The sequence below is a fragment of the Notamacropus eugenii genome, chromosome 1 (assembly GCF_028372415.1).
Source record: "Notamacropus eugenii isolate mMacEug1 chromosome 1, mMacEug1.pri_v2, whole genome shotgun sequence".
NCBI lineage: Eukaryota > Metazoa > Chordata > Mammalia > Diprotodontia > Macropodidae > Notamacropus > Notamacropus eugenii.
This window is the reverse complement of record NC_092872.1, coordinates 700,374,408-700,402,383: the sequence shown is the minus strand read 5'-3', so window position 1 is coordinate 700,402,383 and position 27,976 is coordinate 700,374,408. Positions and strand designations below refer to the sequence as shown.

The following is a 27,976-nucleotide window of genomic DNA, read 5'->3' as shown; positions in this document are numbered from 1 at the left end:
GAGGCCCCGCCCACTGACCCAGCCGGCCGCCGAGCAGGCCGGAGCGGGAGCTCGCCGTCGCGAAGAGCCGCCGCGAGACAGCTTTACGACCGGCGCCGCTTTGCGGCAGGCCCCTTGAGAGGAGCCAGGCAGCTGTTCCGCCACCGGAGCTGGCAGCGGGCGCCCGGCGCTTCCCGACGCCTGGACGGGAGCTGACGGCCTGCGGTCCGGCCGAGCCCGGCAGACGAGAGGAGGCGGCGAGGCACCGGGCCGCGGAAGCCGTCCGTCTATGCTGAGGGGCCGCGAGGCCGGAGCGGAGCGACGCCGGGGGGTCCCAGCCGCGCCGGGCCCGGGAGGCTGCCGTCGTCGCGGGCCTCGGGCCCGGGCCTCACCATGCCCAGCGTGAAGCTGACCACCCAGGCCTACTGCAAGATGGTGCTGCACGGGGCCAAGTATCCCCACTGCGCCGTCAACGGGCTCCTGGTGGCCGAGAAGCAGAAGCCCCGCAAGGAGCAGTCGTCGCACGGCGGCCCCAACCCGCACCAGACCCTCTTCGTGGACTGCATCCCCCTCTTCCACGGCACCCTGGCACTGGCCCCCATGCTGGAGGTGGCCCTCACCTTGGTGAGCGCCGCGGGAGGTCTGGGGGGCTGGCGCGGGGCTCCCCCTGGGCTGGGGAGGGGACGTAGTCTGCACCCGAGCCCACCGGGCCGCCCGGCGTTTGCAGGGGCTTCTCGGGGGCTGTGAGAGCCGGAGGAGCGGAAAGCCTCCGGTAACGCCGGAGGCCGTGAGAACTCCTTCAGCTCTTCCGATAGCCGCGGGTTGGGGCCGGGATCGATGCGTTAGGCAGGCTGTCCTTAGCGTGCGGCCATCCTGGCCGAGCTTTGAGGCTTGCTGCGGGCCAAGGTTCGGCACCTTGTTGCCAGCTCGGTCTCTGCCCCTAGGAGGTGAGTAACGAGGCCAGAGGGCGGCGGGTCCGGACTCGAGCCCAGCTCCTCCTCGCTACGTACCTCCCGTGGCAACAGGGCAAAGGGGTGCGCTTGGCAGGGATGCCCAAGGAGAGTCAAGCTCAGAATGGGAAAGCAGGCTTTCCAGGAGGGAGAACTCGCTCAGGGTCATGTGACTAATAAGTGATACAGTCCCCCTGATTCCCGGTGCGGAGGCGTCCTTCCCTCCTTTCACCCTGCTCTCTGAGACCCAGCGCGCTTTGAATATGAGAACGGTTCGTTTCTGAATGAGTCGCTTCCGGAGGCTGTGAGCTCCCCCTCAGTTAGCGAGGCTGAATGACCATTCATTCTGGATGTTCACACAGCAGGCAGTGCCAGGCGGAGAGGTCTTGGAACGGAGCAGGTAATGCACACCAGGCATTACCTTTTGATTCCGGTTTAACGCCCCTAAAACTGAGAGCTTTTATGTGTATGCTTAAAATTTTTTTGATGTTAAAAATAATACTCATGCTTTGAAAAAACTGGGAACCCCTAAAGTCTCTGAGATCCCTTCTGTCATTCTTTGAGATAAATGGAGATGGAGAAGTTGGAACTGCTTAAGGAATAAATAGAATTTACTATGATACTATGAGCTAGAACTAGAGTTGACTACTTTTCCCACGCTGTTATAAAAACTAGAATTTTTTCAGGGGTTGGTAAGCATGGCAATTCTTTTAAAAATAAAACTTGTTAGGAAGCACTTAGGAAAATCAAATTAACTATGTTAAATATTGTGTAGGAGGATTGTGGTTTATGCTTTTTTGATAATTGGGGCCACTCTAGTGGATTTGGTTACTTATTAATCTGAGGATGCCTTCTAATTTGAAATGGTATAAATTCATAATCCATGAAGGCTAAAAAGAATTTCTTAAAATTATGGGGTAGAGAATGTATATCGGTTTCATGCCTTTTCATTGGAACAGACTACACTTGCTTATTGGAAAATCCACTATACATAAGACTGTAAACCATCCCAGGAGTTGGGTTATGCCTTAAATATTTCATTGTATTATTATCAGTGACTTGAACATTTGTTTTAATAATTATCAAAACTGTCATGTTGCCAAGAGGCTTCTTTTTTTAAAAACTCTGCAAATTTAAGGTTTATTATGTAGTATTAGTGTGAGGGGAATAGTTTTGGTCAGGGCAGGGTTTCTTGACCTAAGGCCAAGAAGCCCCTTGCTCCTTACCAGCTCTAGGACATTGTACAAATCACTTCCCTTCTCCCAGCCTAGATTCATTCTAGTATGTATTGGTTAGAATAGGTCTCTTCCAGCTCTTAAATCTGTGGTGTAAATTTTCATATTTGCAATATTTAGAAAAAGGTCATGGATACCAGTAAGTTAGAAAGTAATTTTTGAGAGGCAGGATGGCACAATGTATACAGAGCTGTCCTCTAAGTCTGGAAGACCTGCTTACTTTGCTTCATGGTGAATATTTGGTAACAATATCAAAAAGGCTCTGTTGAGTTTCTGAAGCTTCATCTGTTTAATGTTAAAGCTGGAAACTTGTCACACGTTTCTTCCCTGTTTGCTTATACCCCTCTAAAGAAAATGAATGTATTTCTCTGTTAGTCCAGTTATGTATCATGTCAGAAGAATCCTTAGCAACTTTTTCAGTCTGGTTAAGAAAAGCTTTGGGATGAAGAACAAACAGGTCTTAATTAAAGTGACTTCATACATTTGAACAGCTGTTGGAGCAAAGCTAAGACATCGATGCTTTTTCTTTTTTAGCATGTTTTCTAGTATTAATTGCTAATTGTTGAGAATTGGAAATTCTAAGCTTTCTGAGTGTGGTCTTGGTCTATCTACACTAATGGATAAATCACTGGACTTGGTGTTAGAAAGATCTGGATTGGAATCCCACCCTTATCAGCTCTGTGGTCCTGGGCAAGTCACCTAACCTCCTGGGGCTCCAGTTTCCCATCTGTGGAATGAGAGGGTTGGACTGAGTAACCAGCTCTAGGTCTGTGATCCTGTTTTCCTTTTTTTCTCCACCAAAAAAATGGTGTGAGAGTGAACTGTGTTGATTAAATATTTTTATATACATCTTAAGTATGTTACTGAAGTGTAGATAGTACTTTTTTGGTTGCCCTCTTTACCGTTTTGAAGAAAATAAATCCCCTTGCCAATAACAGTAGTAGCTGACCTTTCTATGTGGTACTTCAAGGTTTGCACAGTGCTGTACACACACACACACACACACACACACACACACACACACACACAGTAACCCTCAGAGAAGTACTCTAGAGATGGTTATCCTTGTTTTCCACATGAGAAAATTGAATCTGAGAAAAGTTACATTACTTGTCTTTCATCACACAGCTCATACATATGTGAAGTAGGATTCTAATTTGGGTCTTTCTGACTCCCAAGGCCCTCATTCCAGTCATTGTGCTTCAAAGCAAGGTGTCCAAAGCAAGGTGTATGAGCTTTTTAGTTTCCTGGAATGATTTTTCCTTTTGTCATCTACTTTCACTTAGCTACAGTAGCACTAACCAGAATATGTACTATGGAAGTTGTATGAGCAAATTCACATTCACGCACATACAGTTTCTACTATGTATGTGGGTGTTCCCACTTTGTTTGGTGTTTAAGTTCAGAATAAAAATAAGGTGTTTTTTTTTTAAAGTACTAAGAAGGAAACGTATTTTGAATTTTAGCTTAAATGCTGAAATTTTCACCTAAAGACAGTGAAAAACACAATGGACTAAAACCCTGGAAGTTTAAAATTGGACAGCAATTTAGCTTTAAACTATAATGCAACAGTGGGATATATAATTTTAATAAAACATCTAAATCCATGATAACCTCTGCAAATGAAGGATTATTCTCATGGCTTTCTTCTATTTATAGAGTTTAATATTGTAATTATTTTGCTAAATGGAAGAGATTGATTTAATATTTAGCATCCAAAGGTCATTATTTGAGACTTATTTTTATAAAACATTTCATTACATCTTTCTAATACCTTGCATTTTATGTGGGGTTTTTTTTTACTTTTCAAAGTGCTTTCACATCTGTGATCCCTGTGAGATAGGTAGAGCAGGTATTATACCCCAGTGACAGAAACCCATATAATATTTGCAGGCAGATTTTCTAACTATGCAAGCCCATGCCACTAAATCTGTCTGCTTCCACCATTATAATCTGCTCAAATGCCTCTTGGCCTGATTTCAGTATGCTCCTTACCTTCTTTCATCTCTGCTCCCAACTCTGGCCCCTTGGTTCCACCCTCTCTGCCCCTTGCTTCAGCCTCTTGCCCTTCTCTTCACCTTCATTTACCTCCAGTGAACCCTGCTGATAAGGTCTACCTGCCTTGAGCCCAACACTTCCTATCCTCTTTCCTTTTCTCCATTTCCTTTATTTCAATGGCTGGCTCTTCCTTTCATTCACTTCCAGTAGCCTCTATCTGATGAGGACTGCTTGCCTTGAGTCCTGCATCCTCTTCCCCCTTTTCATTTACCTCAGTGGCCATTTACCACTACCTACACCACCTGAGATGAGGCCCCTCCTTACTTCTCTGGGCTTCATTTTGTTCATCTGTAGATGAGGGGGTTGGACAGATGGCCAGTGAAGTTCAGCTCCCAGTTCCAAAATCTATGAACCTGTGATCATGTGTGTCAAATCAAACATTGTAGTAAGGTGCTTTCCAAAGGTAAATAGAAATGCCATTGACAGAAAGGGAGGATATTCTGTTACCAAGTGACAGGACAGTGGTTTCTTTCTTAATTGTAAGCAGAAAACCAATCCCTTTAAAGGTATTCTTAGGCTTTTCTGGTAACAGACGGAAGACTTGAACTGAAGATAAGCCAGTGTCCACAGGTAAAATACAAGAGCAATACTTCATCCCCCCAAAACTGGAAGCTAATTTAAGGAAGATCACACTCTTAGAAGGCACCTGTTTTATGAAGTGGATCGAAAATTTCTCATCACTTCCTATTTGCTTTTCTTTTTTTGGTAACCTTTCTTTGCTCTCTTTTGCTTATGTACAGCATGGATGCTGCTCCCCTCTCCCTTATCATTTTGCAATAATGTCCAGTAATTGTGCAAAACCCTGCTACAAGTTCATTCTGTCAATTGCCCAAGGCCAGCTCAGACTAGCCTTCAGCTCCAGACAGCTCTACCTTCTCTCTTCTTTCGCTCTTGTATTCTTTCTTCAGTCTATGAAAGCTTCTGTAGCCCACATTTAGTCACCTAAGAAGATGTCTTCCATTTATTACTTTGTTCCTATGAACTAATTGCCCTTGTAAGAGTGTTTCACTTAATGTGCTGTTTGCATGGAACAAATGAACAATGTTAGGCAGATTGTGCCTGTATTATTGTGTTCACTGAGTAAGAAGCAGTTATAGCAACCAGGTAAATAATGTGGCTCACCACCCTTGGGTAGGTGCCTTGAGAGAGTGAGTACCAAGTGATTCAGGCATCAGAAGACTTCTCCATTCTCTTGCCTTGTAATATAACTGATTGGCCTTGCCCTCAAGGGAGTAGAAGAGCTACTCTAGCTATGCTATCACCACTTACCATTCCCTTGACACTGTGGCTTTTCAGAATTATGCAATGAACTCTGCCTGCCTAACCGTGCACATCTTTTACATACTAGCTTTTATTCTTTGTCCCAGCTAGTCATATCTGCTTACCATTCCTGTGCAAAATGCAAGTACCTTAGCTTCTTCAAAACTGACTTCCTCCAAAAAGCCTCTCCAGAGTAATTCCACGCCTCTCTTGTGACAGTTGTGACCTGCTCTTACCTTCCATTTCCATCTTCCATTCTTTCCCCTAGCTAACATCTGTACAACTTGTTGATTGTATATATATTTATGCTGTTAAGAGTTTATATAGTCAATTGATTTTTTTTATATGTATGTAAATCACAACAAATTTTTATACTCTTGGGATTTCCCCACCCAGAATATTTTTGACTGCCTTTTCCTACAATCAGCTGTCATGTGTTTAGCAAAAACAAGCTCATTTTGATGTATAGATCAAATCCCTACATAACAAAAGGATATGTTAGAGCAGTGGTAAATAGAATGAAATTCTAATCTAATCTAAGGGAACCTTTAAAGTTTGTGGTAGTAGATTTTGAACTTCAGTAAAATTCATAGTGGTTTCAGCAAAATACAAACCCCTTTTATGCCAAGTACCATTACAAAGAAGTGTTCTGTAAAAAGCTTTCTATGTCCTGATAGATGGGCTGTGTTTATAGGATTTTTTGTTGCAGATTCAACAAATGCTTTATTGAATACACAGTCATATTAAACACATGTTGAATACATAGGCACTTTATAAAATTACATATGTTAAGCATGCAAGGACTAGGTTTCTTCAGTAGTTCCTACCTCTACCTACACCAGTCTTAACCCATCTACACCTTAGTAAATGGTTTTAAGAGAGTTGCTATGAGAAAAAAATATCATCCTGTGGCCAGTCTAATGAACCTCTCAAGGATTAGCTAGGCTGATTCTTTGGGGCCAGACAGTAGTAACTGTAACACACTCACACACACATACACACTCACTCTCACACACTCACACTCACACACTCAGTAATATCCTTTCCAACTTGATAGGATCTATCAGAATTTGCCTTTGCTATCCCACTTCCATGGTACCATGAAGCATCAGAGTAGAACTTTGGGACAGGTAAGGCATTTAGGAAAAAACTAATATGAAATATTTGTCAATCAAGCAATCATTAAACAATAATTAAATGCTCAGTGTATGCCAGGCACTGTGATAAGTTGTAGGGATACAAAGAAAGGTAAAAATAATCTCTATCCTCAAGGGACATACATACAAGGGGAAGACAGAGAGAGAGAGTGTGTGTGTGTGTGTGTAATTTTAAGTAATCAGTCAACAAATATTTATTATGCTCCTGCTATGAGCCAGTCACTGGGGACACAAGTACAGAAAATGAAGCAATCCCTACTGGAATTGAGCTTATCTTCTAAAGGAGGAGACAGCACATTCATATAAAAATTTATACGGCTAAAAAGAGGCTTCTGTCTATTATAAAAAATAAATACATTTAACAAATACACATGTCACACAAAGTAGTTAAATGCAACGTATTTTGGGAGGAAAGATGATAGTATCTGTTATTTAAATAGCTGAGAAAAGGAATATGTCATCTTAGACTGAGCTCTGAAAACCAATCAGAAAGAATATTGGAAGCAAAACAAAATATTATCCTATATAATAACCTTTGCAGACTTGGAATGCTACTCAGAGTTCTGGTTTCTGAATCTCAAAAATTGAAAGCAAAACAGCTAATATAAAGAGAGATGGGGGAAAGTTTTTTTAATGACTTTTTAGTTTTAGATTAGTGAAATTGTAGCCGAATGCCCATTATCGTGAAAGGAATGAACATGAGAAGTAAGATAGATCAAATCTCCTTATATTCATTTTGACAGCTATGTGTGGAACATTTTGCTGGGCATTGGAAATACAAAAATAAAACAATCCTTTCCATCTTAAAACATACATTCAAGTAGAGATGTCTAATATGTACATACATAAGTAAATACAAGGTTGGTTGAATATGTAGAGAGTGTTAACAACTGAGGGAGGAGAAGAGACCTCATGGAGAAAATGACATCTGCCTTAAAGATCCTGAGAAGTGGTTTTAAGGAGAGGTCACATTCTGGACATGGGAGGCAGAATGTCCAGTTGCACAAAGGAGGAAGATGAAATGTGCACTTGAGAGACCAGCGAGTAGGCAGTTTGGCACATAGAGGCCACTGAAGGATTTTAGCCAAAGAAACTGTTCTAAGATTACTTTAGGAGCTATTATGTTTGTCTTTCTTTGTGTCCCCAGTGCTTAGCACAGTTATTTGCACGTAGTAAGTGCTTAATAAAAACTTGTTGGTTAAGTGGATGGATATGAAAGAAGAAAGGCTTGAAAGCCAGAAAGTTCAGTAAGGCTGTTATAATAGTTCCAGGTGAAGAACAATTAAAGGATGGGGGAGGGGAAGGAAGGACAGAGAGCATTTAGAATTCAGTTTTTTAAAAACAGATGTTAAATTGTTTTAAGATAATTGAGGAAAATTAATGAAATTAATTAAAATATTTTAGAAAAAAGTTTTAAATAAAAGAAAGACAAAAAGGACCTTAGTATGGTGGTTTTATGAGTAGAGAGAAGGGGGTGACCACAAAATAGGTTGTGGGGAGAAATTTGACAAGATTTAACAACTGGTTAGTTGGGAGGAATAAAGGAGAGAGAAGGATCAAGGATGGCTACAAGGCTAGAGCTAGGGAAGGAGGTTCATGGAATCACAGGTTAGAGCTAAAAGGGGTGTCAGAGGTCATGTAGTTCAAGTCCCACACTTTACAGATGAGGAAACTGAGGCCTGTAGAGGTTAAGTGAGTTTTGCCAGATCACATAGAGAGTAACTGAGCTTGGACTCTGATCAAGTCTAAGTGTGATTGTTGAGGCTTGGAAGATAAAAACGTAGGAAAAGTAGAAGGAAGTACTAAGTTATTATGGTGGGTAGTGAGCATGTCCACTGAGGGGTGAAGTAAAGTAGTGGAACTTTGCTCCATTTCATTCTTTTCAAGGGTCCATTGCCTCCTTATGATGTGGAGGTGACCCTGGATTATCAGAGACTTTGTACAAGCTCTAGCAAGAACTGCTAAACTAGAAAAACTTCAGGTACAGAGCCATGATCTGACCTCCAAGTCAGACATCCAAAGACGAACCTAGCAGAATTCAGAGCGCCTCCATACAAACATAATCCAGTGAATGTATTTATTCGTTTATTTGTCGGAGTGCACAGCAGCTAATGAAACCACCTGTTAAAATAGTGGAGAGGTTGTGATGTGTATTGGAAACAGTGAAAGATCATTGAAATCACAGATCTTTTGAAGTAAGTAATTATTTTATGGAGGTCATTAGACTAAAAAATGATATATAATAAAAAGACAGCTTTGGAACTTACTTCAAGAAGCTATAATTTTATGAGAAAATGGATGACCTCCAAAGCAATTATAGCCACCTCTGAATGTTAAATTTTGCTAGAGGATCTTGCGAAAAACAAAACGGTTCATCTGCTTTTCATCAATCTGAGCCTCTCTGAACTTAGTCAGTCTGATGGTTAGACAGCAGACTTTAGTACTTGAAGCCTTTCCAGCTTGGCAGGATAGATCTGCTAGAGCTCGTGTTCTACTAGCATGGTCTTCAGCAAGGCAGTTGCCACAAAAAAGACACTGAAGTAAAATTTAGTGGAGTAACTTTAGAAATGGTCCAAATAAATTAATAATTAATACGAATTCACCTAAACTTACTAAGGTGAAAAATGGAATGAGTATCCAGGAAACTAGGGTCATTGTGTCCTTAAATCCTGATATCAAGAAGAGTAACCATAGTTCTAACCCAGTATGACCATTCTTATGTTCATGAGGCTGTGCAGTTTTGGTTTCATTCCTTGTGTGAGGTATAGTTAACTTTGTTCTGGGGTCATAAACTACTTATATTGTGTTGCATGCAGTAAAGGAAAGTGCTGAGAGACTTGTGCAAGTCAATCACCATTCACTGAAAACCAGCTCAAAAAACATGTCTTACTAATGGAAGGAATTTCTTCATATATGAAGAATGACAGTATTAACAGTCCTGAATTGAATGCTATCAGACCTGAAAGTGGGAGTGTGAGAAAAACTGAGATTAGCTGAGCATCTTAGAGAGTTTTGCAGTCAAGCAGCAGTCCTCTTCAACTTCCATCTTCCCTCCCCATTTCAGCCATTCTAATTAAGCACCTCTGGAGATGGTTGTAGTGATAGAACCCAAACCAAGATTCAGGAATCTGAAGGAAGAGGGTAAAGGTGATGTTTAAATAACGAAAGCAAAAGTATCAGTTTTGTTTCATCTATAACTCTTACAGATTCAGAATTTTATTTCTAGCACTACATTAATTAAAATTTTACTACAACACAGTAATTTTGATGTCCACTGTGAAATGTGTTGTAATAAAATTATACCAATCAAAACTAAATCTATTTTGGTGAGGGAAAATAATTATGCAATACATTACAATTCCAAATATAAATTAATTTTTTTATCATAGACTCTGCTGTTCCTTTCTGTAGAGCAGATAAAAAGGGATTGGCTTTATGAGTCTGTATAGCTATTCCCACCTAAATGACCTCTTAACTTCTTGACAATCAGAATTTTGTCTTTTGTTCTTTCCAACTCCCCATAACTATACCTAGAAGTTCAATAAACTTCCGCCTAATACTGGAAGAGGTTGTAATTCATTCTCTTCTCCAGCCTCTTCTGGCTATTTCAGGAGGTCCTCTGATGGGGGAGGGAAAAAGCACTATCGTACTCCACACTGACCACCCACATAATAGTGGGAAGCATAAGTCCTTCTTTCTGGTGGACCGAAATTACTGCTGCTTTTGTTTACTCCTGGTGAACAGAACAAGACTTAAGCCAAGGCCAGGAAGAAAGGGAATTGCCAAAGATCATTTGTGATTTTGAGGTATGTTTCGAGGAAAAATCATTGATATTTGTTGTGATTTTCATTTTTGTTCCTCTTTCAGATTGATTCATGGTGCAAAGATAATAGCTATGTGATTGCTGGTTATTATCAAGCTAATGAACGTGTAAAAGATGCCAGGTATGTCCATGCAAAATCTCTGTTACCCACTTTGTAATTGGCCAAAAAACATCATTAAATACATCATCTCTGGCAGAAGGATTAGTTCTTGATAAATTCTTTTTTTTTTTGTAGTACAAAGATGTGAAATCTGCGTATCAAAGAGTTCTCCTTTAATCCTACCACTTTTCCAAGACTAGTATGATTGAATTTTCAGTTATTCACTTTAATGTTAGTTACATGGACAGTTCAAAAAAACAAATCTAAAAGTAATTTATATTTGACTTTGGAATCCATATTTTGTATTGGATTTTAACATGAGTATATCTCATGATTGGGAAATTCACTTCAGTCAACATACTACCACAGACTTGCCCTGGAGGAGTTGGGTACGCTTTAGGCCTGAAACCTATTGAAAATTTGTGGATTTTTTTTCTTGCTGCTTTCTTTGTAAAGTCATCTCCTGGCTGTTATTTTCTCTTAGCTTGGTGTAAAAGGCAGTCAAGCACTTTACTCTGCACCATTGCTAATGAAGTTTGAACATCTGGCAGTATGGGTAAAGTTACCTCTCAGGCTATCAGATTGAATGGAACTAGCTTTTTTTCTACATTCATATGTGTTTCATTCACACTTTCCCTGAGAAAATAAGAGGTAATGACATGCTATGGTTTCAGAAGTCTGGAATTGAAACACCCTGAACAAGTGATCAAGATGGGCTTGTTTGTGATTAAATGATTTGTCCATGTGGAAAAGAACTTAAAAATTTATATATTTTTATTCCAAATGGCTACCTTGAAATAGGCAGTGTAAGGAGACAAAATAATCCAAGAAATTATATTTAAGACATTTTCTCCTATTAAAAAGCATTTGCTACTGTTGATCACCCCAACCACTTAAAAGCCATTAAAACTACTCCTTTGTTCCCATGGACACCATATCTGGGTTTTCAGCTGATCTTTGTGACTGTTCTTTCACAGACTTTAGATTCTTTTACCTGCTTTTTTTCTCAGCCTTTATTCCCTCCCATTCACTAATAATAACGGTAATAATTACTAGTGTTTATGTAAGTGCTTTACAAATATTAACTCCTTTGATCCTCACAACAACCCTAGAAGGTAGGGGCTGTTTTTCCCATTTTATAGATAAGGAAACTGGGGTAGATAGATGTTAAGTGACTTGCTTGTGGTCACTCAGCTCATGAATATCTGAGACTGAATTTGAAACTAGGTCTTCTTGAGTTTGGAGGCAGCTAGATGGCTCAGTGAATAAGGTATTGGGCCTGGAGTCAGGAAAGACCCAAGTTCAAATTCAACCTCAGACACTTACTATTTTTGTGACCCCTTGATCCACTAGAGAAGGAGAAATGGCAAACAACTCCAGTATCCTTGCCAAGAAAACCCTTTGACAGTACTGGCGTGCTCTGGTCCACTAGGCCACAAAAAGTCAGACACAACTGAACAACTTCCTGAATTCAGGTCCAGAACTCTTATCTACTGCCCCAGTGAGCTACTTTGATGATTTTAGAAATATACATGTCAAATGTGATCTCTTGCCTTCCTTTCAGGTCTGTAGATCCATTTTTCCAGGAGTGCTCTACAGATATAAAGTGCTTAGTAGACATTTGTTAAATGAACAAGCTTACATATTCCCATCACCCGTGGGACATAGCAGCATCTAAAATCTAGCATGAAAATTGGACTCATCTCTTCACATACACGCACCATTTTTTTTTTCAGTTCCTTTCACACTTTCCCTATAGTTGGAATTCCCTCAGCGTTGAAACCTTGGAATTGTTTGAGACTACAGTCTGCTATTTATTTCCCCCGTCCTGCTGGCTACCTTTGCATTATCTCTCAGATTTGACTTTTCCTTTCCATTTCTGTGTATGCAGTCAACACTAACTGGGACTTAAGTTCCATTTCTAGAAAGTGTCAGAAGGTGAATACATTTTTACAGTTTAGCCCAGGTCAAAAATATTTTACTCTGCAGTTTTATTGCCATGTCACTTCTTAACAACCATAACACAAATTAACTAGAAATGCTTTGTTTTTCTTCTGCAGTCCAAACCAGGTTGCTGAGAAGGTAGCTTCCAGAATTGCGGAGGGCTTCAATGACACCGCACTCATCATGGTATCACACGTTTGATTGTCTTTTTTCCACCAGACTTACGGGGTTCTCATTAAGTCATGCCTTTGGCAAACAGCTAGCATTGTCATATGGCACAAGGTCCCATTTCTTCTTACTGAAGGCAGTTTGAATGATTTTTCTTCATTTACATCCCTGATTCTTTACCTGTATCTACCTCTACCCTTTAACTGTATTACCAGGAGAAACGTAAGATATATTTAGACAGAGAAATATATGAAATGAGAGCAGGCAGTATCATGTGTTATCCAGGAGAGATGAGAGGAGAAATGACTTGAGGAAGCTTAAGGCACAGCTAGATTTCATCAGTGCCCTGTTCTGCAGTTCTGATCTCAAAGGAAAATTGTTGTATTTATTGGACAGTGACATAGAACAACATCATAACAGAAGTCCTCGTGAAAAAATGCCCTCCCTTCTGTAAATATTCTTGGCATAATATACTGTTTATCTTGGGAAGTATTGCACTGCATATCCATAAATCAGATACTCAGCATGAGCACCTTTTAGGGGGAATGTTTTCAACTTCAGACCTTGTTTATCCTTCTGCCTTAAGAGTTATTGAGCAACACCAGAAGTCTTTTGGGAAGGTGACAGATGATTCTTGGAATTACTCAGTTTGTTTTGAATGCGTGCTTACATTAGTATTTTTATTCTTGTGCCTTAGGTAGACAACACGAAGTTTACAATGGAGTGCATAGAACCCACAATTCATGTGTATGAGCATCATGAAAACAAATGGCGGTGCAGAGATCCACACTAGTGAGTTCTTCATGTTACCTTATTAATGAATTCTTTTTAGACTATTCACTATGATTCAGGATGCTTTGCACTCCACTCATATACATTTCAAAGTGTCCTAATTCCCAGAGTAAGAAAAATGTCTTAACTAAGGGCATAACTCTATTGGGATATTTCTTTAATATCCTCTTCTACCAAAAAAAAAAAGAAAAAGGAAAAGAAAAGAAAAGAGTAGTAGTGGAAAGAGCCAGATGGTAGAGCTAAGACCTGGGGTCAAGTCCCGGTTATGACACTGATACAGACTGGCCACATGACTTGGGCAGTCACTTCACATCTTGGATTTTCCCAGTGTGTAAAATGCAGGTGATCCTTACACTACCTGTCTCCCAGGATTGTTTCCTAAGCCTGAAAGCATTATATGTGTGAGTAGTCATTATTATGCAGGTGTGTCTTCTATACTTCTGCACCCTCAAACTTAACCCAGACGTCCTTTCCCTACATCAGCCTCCTGTTTCCATTTATAAAATCTCCTAACATTAATCATAGAAAATAGTGTTTATATCTTTAACCTCATTTCAACACATCTGATTGGTCTGTTTTGCTCACTACCATTCATTGGGTTTTTTCTGTTTCATATTTTGTTGAGCAGTTTCTTTTTCAGTGATCGTCCAAATAAGAGGGATCAAATATGCAGCCCAGAACACTTCCAAGTATAGATTAAAATCAGATTACAATGTAATTGGCAAATATTAACAAAATAAAATACAGATGTTAATATGTGACTTTCTAAGTCACTGCACCCTCAAGGATGCCTCAGTATCGTTTAATGGCCCTATTTCTATTAGAGTTTGACACCCCTGTTCTTAAATCAGCATTTTCAGGTTGTACCTTAAAATTTGTGAACTCATTCTTCAAATCCTACATGTTGTATGTATCTCAGTTTCCTCTCTTTATCTTGGCAGAGCAAGGATTTAACTTTCTGCAACCCTGTTACCATGAAACATCTTCACATATGTGCATTGGCTCTCTATATTCTCCATATCATTGCCATCTGTTTTCTGTCTCATTTTTTTATGGCTGTTTTTCTCCATCTCCCTTAATTGAAAGAGGCAATGAAGTTTGTTTTCATTTTGAAAAGACTATTAATTCCAAATTGTTTGACCTTGTAGTGATTATTGTGAAGACTGGCCGGAAGCCCAGAGAATCTCAGCATCTCTCTTGGATAGCAGGTCCTATGAAACCCTTGTGGATTTTGATAACCACCTGGACGACATCCGAAATGACTGGACAAATCCAGAGATCAATAAAGCTGTTCTGCACCTGTGTTAGGGAGGGACTCCACTGACTGATTTACGGGCATTTCCACTACACTGAAGAGGAAAAGAGAAATATTTTTAAATGTAAATAGAATAATATCACATAATTTGTGTGGAAAGGCAGCAGTTTTAAGAAATGGCATGTGGTTCAAATGAGGCAGTGTATGTAAGTGGCCATCTTTTTAAAGCAAAGTTCTCTTGAGGAGATGTGAGCTGTCGAGTCTAGCTGTCCCTGTGGATTCTTTCTCAGTTGTATGTTGCTCTAACCTTCAAAATCAAAGCTATTTCTGCTTGTCCAAGATTGTTCCTATTAAACAATTTTAACTAACCTTTTATAATCTTGAGAGGATACTTTTTACGACTTATGGACTATCTTTCCAAAAACAGCAAATCCTTTATGAGTATTTGGGGGAGTTTTATCTCGAGTCCATACTGTAAATACAATCTTAGGACCAGGTCTGAAAATCTACTATGAATACTTAGGTACCAAATCAACTACCCCAGACAACTGTTTGTTCAAGTAGCCGTCTCTGTTAGAGCAGCTGAGTCTGTTTGGGGTTATTAGACTGTACTTCTTAAAGCAATATTGTGCCCAAAAAGCCACAGTGTAAAGAAACCTGCTGTTGTCTAAGCAACATTTATAGTGGAGGGCAGAACCAAGGGCTGTGTTGCAAGAGCTCAGCTCAGTGCCCACACAGCATCACAGTCTCAATCAGCCAGAAAGAGAGGGAGGGGAAAGAGGACGATGCAGATTCAGGAATCATTCCTAGTTCTTGACTCACTTGCATGATCATCCAAATAGTTCTAAAAGATGTCTTCAAAATAATTGTCATTGCTTTTGTATTTAGAGCAAAAACTTTTCTGTTCATAAAGCTGAACAAGAGAATGAATATATCTTTTTTTATCAGTACCTTTGGTGGTTTCTAACAAAATCTTACAAAAGGGATGGGAAACTTTATAGCACCGTTGTATTTGTTCCTTTTTCTAGTAATTATTTTGTACAGTGTTCAGTGTACTGTACCTTTCCTACTGTCTGTGTCTTTCCTCTTGCTACATTGCAAAAACTTGCAACATTTGGCTGAACCTAATGATCTTGAAAAGGGTTCACTTTATAGCATTCAGTATTTTACTCTAACCAGTAAAAATCATTTATCTGGACCATTATATTCAAGAAGCATGCTTTAGTCCATGACCTCATGGGGTTATAGATTTAGACCTGGTGAGGACCTTAGCAATCTGCTAGTCCAAACCCTCATAATGAGGAGACTGAGGCCTAGGAAGGTTAAGCTACTTGCCAAAGGTCACATGGGTAGTAAGTGGCAAACCCAGCTCCTGGAGCCCAGATCCAGTGGTCCTTCCATGCACCATACTTTTGCAAATGATAATTCCCCCTTTCTCTTCCCTTTCCTTAGCTTCCTTCTTAACACCTTTTTCATTCCACAAATAATCTCTTTCTGTAGAGTGCATTTATCTTTGAGACTCACAACCACCTGTGAGGTCAGCTGAACAGTTGGCATGACCCTCAGTTTGCAAATGAAAAAATAAGCTCTCGAATAGGTTGAATAATTTATTTACCCATGCTCACACAAAGTTATTAAGTGTAGCAAAGTTGGGACTCAAACCTGATCTCTTGACTTCTTGTCCAGTGTTCTTTCCATTACACCATGCTACCTCTCTAAAGCCATGAAATAAACATTTTTCATGCAGGGAACAAATATAAAATTTCTGGACACAAATAAAGGAAAGTTCTATCAGTGAACTTAATCTTTGTGCTCCCTTGCACTCGGATGCCAAGAATACCACAAGTGGGATATATTAGATGATTCTGTTCCTAGTGGAATTGTTTGTTTCAAAACAGGAAAAAAAAATCATTATGTAAAATTTGTTTTTGGGGGGACTAAAATAGCAGTATGTGCTACAAGTCAAGGCTAAAATGAACAATGTCTGTTTTGACCATTTTTTTAACGTAAGACTTGCTTTGAAGGCATATCCACAAAAGCTAATGTGATAAGTATTTTCATCTTCTTTTCATGAGGGTCGTTATGTTAAAAGATTAATAGAAAAGAGATAAATGACAAATATACAAAGAAGCAAAAACAATAAATGGTTTGACTTTTATGTTTATGATGGCCCTACAAAATCAGAAAAAGTAAACACTAAAGAGTTGGAAAATTTATAGCAATACCACTGTTACTCCTGAATGGTGTAAGAAAAAGAAATACAGCTTTCTTGGAACATGAAAAATTGCCTTGTAGCAATTAGGCATGTCCAAGAATGGCATAAGCATCCACAAGGTATTGTCACCATAGATGTTCAATCAAAGAACAATTGATCATGTTAAAGATGATGTGGACAGGATCCTAGAAGGGAGGGATGACGGTAGATGAGGAAACAGGTGTGATCTAAGGGAGAGAACTCCAGGCTGGGACTCTAGAGCCCCAAGACTGCTTTTAACTAACTTTGTGATCCAGGACAAGACCCTTCTGATATCCTAGCTTCGATTTTGTCAAATGGCAAGTTTGGGACTAGATGTCATGAGGTCTCCTCCATCTCTACCACTCTGAATTTGTGAGGCCTCTGAGATCCCTTCTAACCCAGATCCTGTGATTTTCCTAACAATTAATATTGAATCTGTTCAGAATAGAGCTCTGCACATCTACACTTGGGAAGTCTGCTGGTTTTATTCTCTGTAAAATTATTTCTACTTATTCTGTCTTCTTTCATTTAAAGCTGCCTCACCTATTTCCTTTTGCATAATTAACTTTGATTTGACTTATAGCTTACTTTTCAAATAGATTAATAGTATTGTGAAGAACTATCTTCAAATACAATTTCTAAATTTATGACTTAGACTTTTTTGCATTGCCCTTTAAAAAGCAATTTAATTTGCTTTTGAAAATAACAGTCCCTTTTATTTAAGCACCTGAAGTCATAATCTCTTATGGCATCAGAACTGTTCCTATGGTGCCTTTTTGTGACATGGGGTAAAAAAATGAGAAAAATGGTAAAATCACGTGGATCCATGGGTGCATGAACAGATCCTCAGGTAGTACTCTGAAAAGGAAATGGGAAGGGGAGTTGGCTGTAAAATCGATTTCCAGTTTACTAATTGGCATTTCTTGAGGCCCTATCAGATCTTGCTCCCTTTTAAGCACTGTCAAACATTTCAGTAAAAACAAAACTGGCAGAAAATGCTGCGTATGTTACTCTTGCCAAATCCTCTGTGTATGTGTGTGTCTTGTGATTTGTTACCTTAACCTCATTTCCGTACCCTTTCAGAAGCCAAAGGATGCCTTTTTAATCCTCAAGATTTTGACTTGTTCCTCCTTCAAACTTTATTACTTTGAAATATATGTGAAATGTAATCAAGCAGTATTTCTTAGAAATTAAGGTTATGAAGTTCTTGATCCTTGGAACATTGGAATAAAAAAGAAAACTCAGCAGGTGCGTTTTCATTATGCACACAGTGAAATACTGCTATAGGTAACACCAGACTTACCAGTGAAATGAAATGTAGAACTACCAAGTCCTATTGCCATGTACTCTTTGTATTTGGCATTGTCTTTAGCTACGTTCCTTCAAAAGTAAAGGGCTGTTTTATGCTGAGCTATGAATGATCATTGGGAAAAATGCTTGCATTGACCTGCAAGAAACCTTGAATTTAGACTTTTGTTAACATCTTGTAAATCAGAAATGTGCTCCTTTGTACAGTAAAGTACACTACTATTTAACAACATGAAGCTGTGTCACAATAAATAACTTTGTTCCCTTCATGAATCTGAATGTAATTACATTTTTAAAGGATTAACTCTATATTGGAGGTGTGGGGGAAACCACGATGTAGTGCCCACTCTCAAGAATCTTGACAATTAACTTGGAGGGATAATGGGAGAAACTGAATTTAAAGTCAAAAGACCTGAATTCAAATCTCAGCTCTGCTATTTATTGCCTTTGTGACCTTGGGCAGCTCACTTCCCTTTTCTGTGCCTCATTTGGACCATTCACCTCCAAGGTCTCTTCCAATTCTAAATCTATGATTTTATCACTGAGATATTTAGAAGGTGTCTTGGGCTGGCCTTAAGTTTTAGCTGGAGAGGAGCAAAGGGAACATGGGAAGCAAAAACATGAGGCCAAGAGTAGATACTACATGTTTAGGAGGCAGTGAGTAGAAGTGCCCAACTGAATCAAGAGCCTTGGTATAGAGGAGCAGAAGAAATGGTTGCAGGGGTCATTTGGGTCCTGATTGAAACCTTGTTCCAGTTTCATTCACCTTTCCAACACCATCCTGGGCTCCCCAGCCATTGCTGACCAACCTGACCACCTTCACCTTTGTAGGAGCTATGATCAGCTGGTTATGAGTGACTCTTTAGCTGTGGGGTCAACTGTGAATGGTTGGGGGTGGAATGAAGTCTACAGAAGCCGGTCTCATTTATATAGGTTGTGGTGAGGATTAAATGAGATAATATTTGTAAAGCACTTAACTCAGTGCCTGCCATAACAGACACTGTATAAATGCTAACTTATCTAGAGCGACATTCATTTTACAGATGAGGAAACCAGCCCTGTGAGAAGTGATGTACCCAAGGTGACAGTCCAAAAATCGAGAGAATAGGGGTCAGGTAGATGTCCCTCCTCGGTTCAGTCTGCATTGTGGATCTTGGGCACTGTGTGCGTGCAGTTTGGTTTGGGTCACAGGCATTTTGTCCTCTGTATATAAAATAGGGGGTCAAAGTTCTGGCCCAACTCAGGGATAAGGTAGAGAAAGAAACTTATTCAAGGACATTTTCAAGTATGTTGTTTTGTTCAGTCATTTTAGTTGTGTCCAACTCTTCATGACCTTATTTGGGGTTTTCTTGGCAAAGATAACAGTGCGTTCTCTGAGTGTTTCTCCAGCTCATTTGGCAGAAGAGGAAACTGAGGCAAACTGGGTAAAGTGACTTGATCAGAAGCTAGTAAGTGTCTGAGGCCAAATTTGAACTCAGGAAGACACCCAGAACTCTACCCACTGCACCATCTAGCTGCCCCATATTTTCAAGTATATGGTACAGAATGAAGTAAATTAGCCAGAATGTGGTCTAAGGACCGCTGGCTAGATCCAGAGTTGTTTCCACTGTGCCACAAACAAAATCAAAACCTGCACATTCTCAGTCCCTAAACCCCCATTATCAAATCTTATGCCAGTAAAATGCTCAGGGCAAAATAAGCTGAGCTGAATCGAACTTGTTTTTTTAATAGATTCTAAGCCAGAGTTCATGGATCTGCTTCCAAGACTTACCATTTACTGTCTGTGACCTCAGGCCAAGTCAGTCAGTCAGCAAACGTTTACTAAACACTTACCGTGTGCCTGCCATACAAGCACCGGACATACAAAGAAAAGCAGAAACACTATGCCTGCTTTCAAGGAACCCATGTTCTAATAGGACTAGACAAGCAAAAACTGTTCACATGAAATCTAGATGTACAGTGCAAACAAAGGTCATCTCTGAGCAGAGGCTGGGGGGTGGGGTGTCTGAGGGAAGGTAGAGCATTCCAAGTGTAGGAGAGAGCCAGTGAGAAGAAACATCCTAGAGTGGTCATGTCATACTGGAAGAACAGTAAGGACACTCATTAGTGTTACCAGGTTACAGAGGACTTGGAGAGGAGTAAGGAGATGGAAAAGAGAGGAAGGGGCCAGGTTGTAATGGGCTTTGAAGGACAAAAAGGATTTTGTTATGGTTGATCCTCTAGGTAAGAAGGAGCCATAGATTAACGACTTGGGGGGTTTCGGGACAGGCAGACCTGCATGTTAGGAAAACCACTTTGTGGAACAGGGAAAGACAGACACAGATACCAAACAGCAGATTATTGCAGTAGTCCAGGTAGGAGGTGATGGAGAGCTGTGAGAGTGGACAGATGGGACACACATCAGGGATGTTGTGAAGAGAGCAGCAGTAAGACTTGGCACCAGCTTGGGCAGGTGGAGTGAGTGCAAGTGAGGAATCAGGTTGTGAACCTGCATGAGTGAGAAGACCATGAGGGTGCCCTGCACATTAGTGAGTTCTGTTTTGGACATGTTGAGTTTGAGATGCCTATAGGAAGGAGTCCAAAAGGTACTGGTGATGCAAGACTACAGGTGAGAGCTAGATAAAGGCAGATCATCAGCTTAGGGACAAGAGTTGAATCCTAGGGAGCTGATGACATCAAGTGGGAGTGGAGTGGGAAATTAGAAGGCCCAGGATGGAGCCAAGGGACACCTACAGTTAATGGGTGTGACCTGACTTCAGAACCTGCAAAGGAGACTGAGAAGGACAACAGATAGGAGGAGAACCTGGAAAGAACTGAGTCATAGACATCTAAAGAGGAGACAGGGCCCAGGAGGAGATTATCAACAATGCCAGAGACTCACTGGGAACTCAAGAGAGGTCAGAAGTCAGACTGCAGAGGGTTTCAAAGAGTGAGAGGAGAGGAAGTAGGTATACAGAATATAAATGGCCTTCTCAAGGAGTTTAGCTGGGAAGGAAGGAGGAAAAAAGGGAGAGAAAGAAGGAAGGAAGGAAGGTGCATATGCACTAAGCACTTTATAAATATCTATTCTCACAACCCTGGGAAGTAGGTGCTGTTATTATCCCCATTTTTCAGTTGAGGAAACTGAGGCAGACAAGATGATGGTAATGGAGATGGTAGGATCAAATGAGTTTTTAAGGATAGGGAGACATGGGTGTGTTTGCAGGCAGCAGGGAAGCATGGGGAGATTCAAGATGAGAGGGGAGGGAGAACAGCAGAGGCAACATGCTGGAGAAGGAAGATGGAATGGATCCAGTGTGCGTGTAGAAGGGTTTGCTTCTTCATGTGAGACGTGGGTAAAGGAGGATGTCTGATGGGAGATGAAGAGAGGAGAAGAGGAACCTCTCCGCAAATGGCCTCATTATTTTTTTTTCTGACTGTGATACAAAGTCCTTACCCCTCTTTTTGCCTCAGTTTTTTATCAGTAAAATGAGAGGAAGGAGAAAAGAACAAGAATCTATTAAGCACCTACTATGTGCCTTGCCCTGTGGTAAGTGCTTTACAAATATTATTTCAATAATACTTGAGACAAATTTAGCCAATCCAGTAGAAGACAGGTGTTTTTCAATTCTATAATTCTAACAATTGCTTATTCAACAATCTAGGACAGGTATGAAGATAAATCAGAAGTGGTTCCTATGTCCTTCAGTTGTCCAATTCACTCAATAATAGCGTCGATGATAATAGCATATATTTACCGTACTCTGTCAGGTTTACCAAGTTTACCTTGTTCACAAACCTGTTTGATAGACAATGAGCAAATTAACTCCTTTTACAGCTGAAGTAACTGAGAAAAGTTAAGTTTTCCAGGGGAAAGACAACTAGTGAATGTAGACGCAGGATTCACACTCAATATATCTCTGATTCTAAAACCAGTACTCGTTCTACCTTGCTTCTCACATAGTACTTGACAATTTACAGAAGTTTGATTGATTTACAGACCAGACTTCTCTATCCTAGTGACTTTCCCCTACCTGATTTAAGCTATCAGTCTAAAAACCAAGAGAGGACCAGATGTCAGAGGTCCCTGATGAATTCAAGCTATATCCTGGAGCTCACAGACTGATTTTGGTCAGACCATTTGGTCTTTCTGTCTTCTATTTCTTTGACTCTAAAATGGTGATAAAAACATTGACTCAGCTCAGGAATATTGTGGAGAAAGGAAATGAGTCTCCAACATTTTCAAATATAAGCTATTAAATAATGTAAAATCCCCAGGAGGTGGGGCAATAGGCCAAGAAGGTGCCTAATTGAGTAGGAGCAGTTCTTGCCAAGTACCGTGGTTGCCAGGGCAACAAGGGGATTTCTGTTCAAACACACCCCTTCCCACAGGGTCATGTTAAATGAAGTGGCCCATTTCAAGTGCTTATTTTATCGCATACCTCTACATTTGTTCGTGTGTGGTCTCGTCCACATCAGATCGTAAGCTCCTTGAGGTCAGAGTCTATCTTTTGCCTTTTTGTGTCCCCAGCAATATCCCTATTATATAGATAAAGACATAGAAGGGCAGAAAGCCCAATGATCTGACCAAAATCACATAGTATGTGAGCTCTCAGATATAGCTTGAATTGATCAGGGACCTCTGACACCCAGTTTTTCTTGGTTTTGAACTGGTAGCTTGGATTAGGTAAGGGAAAGTCACTAGAATAGTCTGATCTGGTTGACTTGCTAAGTATATATGATAGTAGTACATTAGTAAAGCATGTAAGAAATCTACTACAACACAGTCCCTACAAAATTATTAAATGGGCCTTGATTTAACCATCCTACCTAGCTGGCATGAATCTAAGTCAAAAGATTCAAGAGTACGTGTAATGACTAGAATGGCTGTTAGTAATAGCCATTGTCAAGTTCTAGAGAAAAAGAGTCACTTAGTCAGTATGTAGTGTTGATTTAATCACAACAATGATAATAGAATTATAATATGATAGACTTAGGCTTAAAGGACCCTAGAGGGGATTGAGTTCAACCCCCTCATTTTATAGATGAGGACACATTAAGTCAGTGTTAGAGCCTGAAGGAGCATTGAAACATGGAAACTCAAAACTAGAAAAGACATTTGAAAATCAAATATTAGTGGAAATGTTTTGCATTCACATGTATAATGGGTATCACACTGCTTGATTTCTCAGTGGGTTGGGGAGGGACTGGAGGGAGAGAGAATTTGGAACTCAAAAACAATTTTTAAAGAATGATAAAAAAAATTTTTAATAAAAAAAATTTTGATATTAGCCCTGAAAGGGACCTTCAGTGATGGAATCAGAGGGTCCCAGAGTTGAGAGGGACCTTAGAAGTTGTCGAAGTTCAGCATATATCTGAATAGGAAATCCTTATATGATATCTCCAGCTTCTCCTTGAAGTCATTCAGTGAGGAGGAGCTCACTACTACCAAAGGTCCACCATTCCATTTTTAGACAGCCCTAATTGTTAGAAAGTTTTTCCTTATATGGAGCAAACTTCCTTCCATTGCAACTGTTTGAGCCTCTTAGGTCCAAGCCAAATAAGCATATTTGCTTCTATATAATAGCCCTTCAGGTACTTAAAACCAGCTATCATGTCATCCCTAAATCTTCCCTTCTACACGTTGAAGTTCCCCAGTCCCTTCAAGTGATGTCCGCATAGCATGATTTCAAGTTCCCTCACCAACTTACCTCTGGGGCAGCTAGATGGCCCCATAGTGCACAGAGTGCCTGTCCTGGAGTCAGGAAGAGGCTTCCTGAGTTCAAATCTGGTCTCTAATACTTACTAGCTGTGTGACCCTGGGCAAGTCACTTCACCCTGTTTGCCTCAGTTCCTCATCTGTAAAATGAGCTGGAAAAGGAAATGGCAAACTACTCCAGTATCTTTGCCAAGAAAACCCCAAAATGAGGTCACAAAGCCAGCAACGTGCTCATCCTCCCGTTGTATGCACTCTAGCTAACGAGCGTTCTTCTTAAAAAGTGACACGCAGAATGTAATGGAAAACTCCAGATGTATTCTGATTAAGGCAGAGTGGCATGCCAACATCTCCCTTGTTAAGTGTGATTTGTGGGGTTTTTGTTGTTCCTTTGCAAGGTAAGTACTGCAAGTACGTTTTTTGTAAATACAGTTGAAGATTGTTTTCTCCAAGGATAGCCATAATGATCTCAGAAAAAGGGAACAGCAAAAATAAACTTCAAGAGAGCACTGAGAAACTACATTTTGCTGAAAGGTACCAGACAGTGAATTAAGGTCAAAACTAAATATACATGCTCTCATTTGCATAGCATCTAAATATTTAAATGAAAAGTTAAGTCAGTTACAGGGAGAAATAGACAGTAAAGCTATAATAGTGGGGGACCTCAAAGGATCTGTTTCATACATTGAGAAATCTGACCAAAAAATAAATGAGAAAAGTTAAGGACCTGAATAGAATTTTTAAAAAGTTAAATATGATAGACCTCTGGCAAATATTAGGTGATAATATAAAGTGTATGTGTGTACTATACTATACCATGTGATATATATATATATAATATATCATATAATAATATATAAATGCACACATACATGCATATTTATATATGTAAATATATACTATACCTAGTATGAGTTATATACATATTTCTCAGCTTGTATGGTACCTTTATAAAAATTAATTATGAATTAGAGCATAAAAACCACAAAAAAGCAGAAATATTAAATTTATCTTTCATGGATCACAATGCAGTACACACACACACACATTCAACAAAGAGCTATGAAAGAAATTATTACAGTCCAATGGAGATGGAGTAGCTTAACTCTGAAGAATGGCTAGGCAAGAACAAATCATAGAAACAATAAGCAATTTTATTTAAAGATGACAAGACGATAGAGGACAGTCTTTGAAAAGGCATCCATGGGGAGCCAAGATGGCGGAGTAGAAACACACAAATATGCTAGCTCCAAACCCACAGGCCATGAAATATCCGTAGTAAAGAGCTGCCAATAAATTCGGGAGCAGGAGAAGCCACATAACAGGGGAACGGATAAGATTTCTGTTCCAGAGGGACCTGCAAACCTCTCGCAAAAGGTCCATCGCGCTGCGGACGCGGAGCCCAGCCCAGCCCTGCCGCGGCCATGGCACCGAGAGGAGCAGATCCAAGCGGACTTCAGGGATGGGATCTCCAGCGGCCGCCGCGGGGGTCCCTCCACCCACAGGTGACGGGGGTCGGCGAGAAGGTCTCTTTGGTGGGTCGAGAGGGGAGTGGGGTGCTCCCATACTCAGGCCCCCTTGGGAGGCAACAGCGGAGGCAGGAACAGACCGAGGCCCCCCAAGCAGGCAGGAGCCTGGATCCATTGTTGAAGGTCTTTGCATAAACCCCCTGAGGGAACTGAGCCCGTGAGGCGGCCCTGCCCCCACCCGGGTAGCTGAACTTGATCTCACACTGAATAGCAGCCCTGCCCCTGCCCAAAGCCCTGAGCCCTGGGAAGCAACATTTGAGTCTCAGACCCCAAGCACTGGCTGGGAGGATCAGGAGGCGAGGTGGGTGTGAGGAGAATATTCAGAGGTCAAGTCACTGGCTGGGAAAATGCCCAGAAAAGGGAAAAAACCCAAGACTATAGAGGGTTACTTTCTTGGTGAGCAGGTTTCTCCTCCCCTCCTTTCTGATGAGGAAGAGCGGTGCTCACCATCAGGGGAAGACACGGAAGTCAGTGCTTCTATATCCCAGCCCACTCAATGGGATCAGTTCTGGGAAAAGGTCATAAAGAGCTCAAAAAATTTTCAAAATTATGTTAGAGAGGTGGAGGAAAAACTGGGAAGAGCAATAAAAGACTTGCAAGCAAAGTATGAACAACAAATCAGCACCCTGCTAAAGGAGACCCAAAAAAATGCGGAAGAAAATAACACCCTGAAAAATAGGCTAACTCAACTGGCAAAAGAGGTTCAAGAAGCCAATGAGGAGAAGAATGCTTTCAAAAGCAGAATTAGCCAAATGGAAAAGGAGGTTCAAAAGCTCAATGAAGAAAATAGTTCTTTCAAAATTAGAATGGAACAGATGGAGGCTAATGACTTTATGAGAAACCAAGAAATCACAAAACAAAACCAAAAGAATGAAAAAATGGAAGATAATGTGAAATATCTCATTGGAAAAACAACTGACCTGGAAAATAGATCCAGGAGAGACAATTTAAAAATTATGGGCCTACCTGAAAGCCATGATCAAAAAAAGAGCCTAGACATCATCTTTCATGAAATTATCAAGGAAAACTGCCCTGAGATTCTAGAACCAGAGGGCAAAATAAATATTGAAAGAATCCACCGATCACCACCTGAAAAAGATCCAAAAAGAGAAACTCCTAGGAATATTGTGGCCAAATTCCAGAATTCCCAGGTCAAGGAGAAAATATTGCAAGCAGCTAGAAAGAAACAATTCAAGTATTGTGGAAATACAATCAGGATAACACAAGATCTAGCAGCTTCTACATTAAGGGATCGAAGGGCATGGAATAGGATATTCCAGAAGTCAAAGGAACTAGGACTAAAACCAAGAATCACCTACCCAGCAAAACTGAGTATAATACTTCAGGGGAAAAATTGGTCTTTCAATGAAATAGAGGACTTTCAAGCATTCTTGATGAAAAGACCAGAGCTAAAAAGAAAATTTGACTTTCAAACACAAGAATGAAGAGAAGCATGAAAAGGTAAACAGCAAAGAGAAGTCATAAGGGACTTATAAAAGTTGAACTGTTTACATCGCTACATGAAAAGACAATATTTGTAACTCTTGAAACTATTCAGTATCTGGGTACTGGGTGGGATTACACACACACACATGCACATGCACAGAGACAGAGTGTGCAGAGTGAATTGAATAGGATGGGATCATATCTTAAAAAAAAAAAGCAGTGAGAGAGAAATATATGGGAGGAGAAAGGGAGAAATGGAATGGGGCAAATTATCTCTCATAAAAGAGGCAAGCAAAAGACTTTTAGTTTGGGGAAAAAGAGGGGTGGTGAGAGAAAAACATGAAGTTTACTCTCATCACATTCCACTAAAGGAAGGAATAAAATGCACACTCATTTTGGTATGAAAAACCTATCTTACAATACAGGAAGGTGGGGGACAAGGGGATAAACAGGGTGGGGGGGATGATGGAAGGGAGGGCACGGGGAGGAGGGTACAATTTGAGGTTGACACTCACAGGGAGGGACAGGATCAAAAGAGAGAATAGAAATAATTGGAAGCAGGATAGGATGGAGGGAAATATAGTTAGTCTTATACAACACAACTATTATGGAAGTCATTTGCAAAACTACACAGATTTGGCCTATATTGAATTGCTTGCCTTCCAAAGGGAGGGGGTGGGGAGGGAGGGACGAAAAGAAGTTGGAACTCAAAGTTTTAGGAATAACTGTCAAGTACTGTTCTTGCCGCTAGGAAATAAGAAATACAGGTAAAGGGGTATAGAAAGTTATTTGGCCCAACAGGACAGAGGAGAGGATGGAGACAAGGGCAGAGAGGAATGATGGAGGAGAGAGTGGAGTGGTGATGGGGGCAATTTGAATGCTCGGTGTTTTGGGGTGGGGGGAGGGGACAAGGGGGGAGAAAATTTGGAGCCCAAAAATTCTGTGAAAATGAATGTTAAAAGTGAAATAAATAAATAAATTTAAAAAAAAAAAAGATGACAAGACAACATACCAGAATTTTTATGATGTAACCAAAGCAAT

At 40.4% G+C, this 27,976-nt stretch overlaps 2 protein-coding genes across 7 annotated transcripts in view; one reads left to right on the top strand and one right to left on the bottom strand.

Annotated features, from left to right (window-relative positions):
- Window positions 1-27,976, bottom strand: part of COX4I1 (cytochrome c oxidase subunit 4I1) — an 83,471-nt gene that overhangs the window by 9,695 nt on the left and 45,800 nt on the right. The gene's annotated exons all lie outside the window — the stretch shown is intronic.
- EMC8 (ER membrane protein complex subunit 8) lies at window positions 47-18,534 on the top strand. The gene is made up of 5 exons (XM_072636237.1): window positions 47-603; window positions 10,507-10,583; window positions 12,623-12,692; window positions 13,372-13,466; window positions 14,615-18,534. The coding sequence occupies exons 1-5, from the start codon at window positions 373-375 to the stop codon at window positions 14,772-14,774; spliced, it is 633 nt and encodes a 210-aa protein (XP_072492338.1). The 5' UTR covers window positions 47-372; the 3' UTR covers window positions 14,775-18,534.

Excerpts from the sequence above, each read along its gene's own strand:
- EMC8 (XM_072636237.1), top strand. The coding sequence starts at position 373 with ATGCCCAGCGTGAAGCTGACCACCCAGGCCTACTGCAAGATGGTGCTG. Across the intron at positions 604-10,506 it reads TGGAGGTGGCCCTCACCTTG|ATTGATTCATGGTGCAAAGA; the intron begins GTGAGCGCCGCG and ends TTCCTCTTTCAG. Across the intron at positions 12,693-13,371 it reads ATGACACCGCACTCATCATG|GTAGACAACACGAAGTTTAC; the intron begins GTATCACACGTT and ends CTTGTGCCTTAG.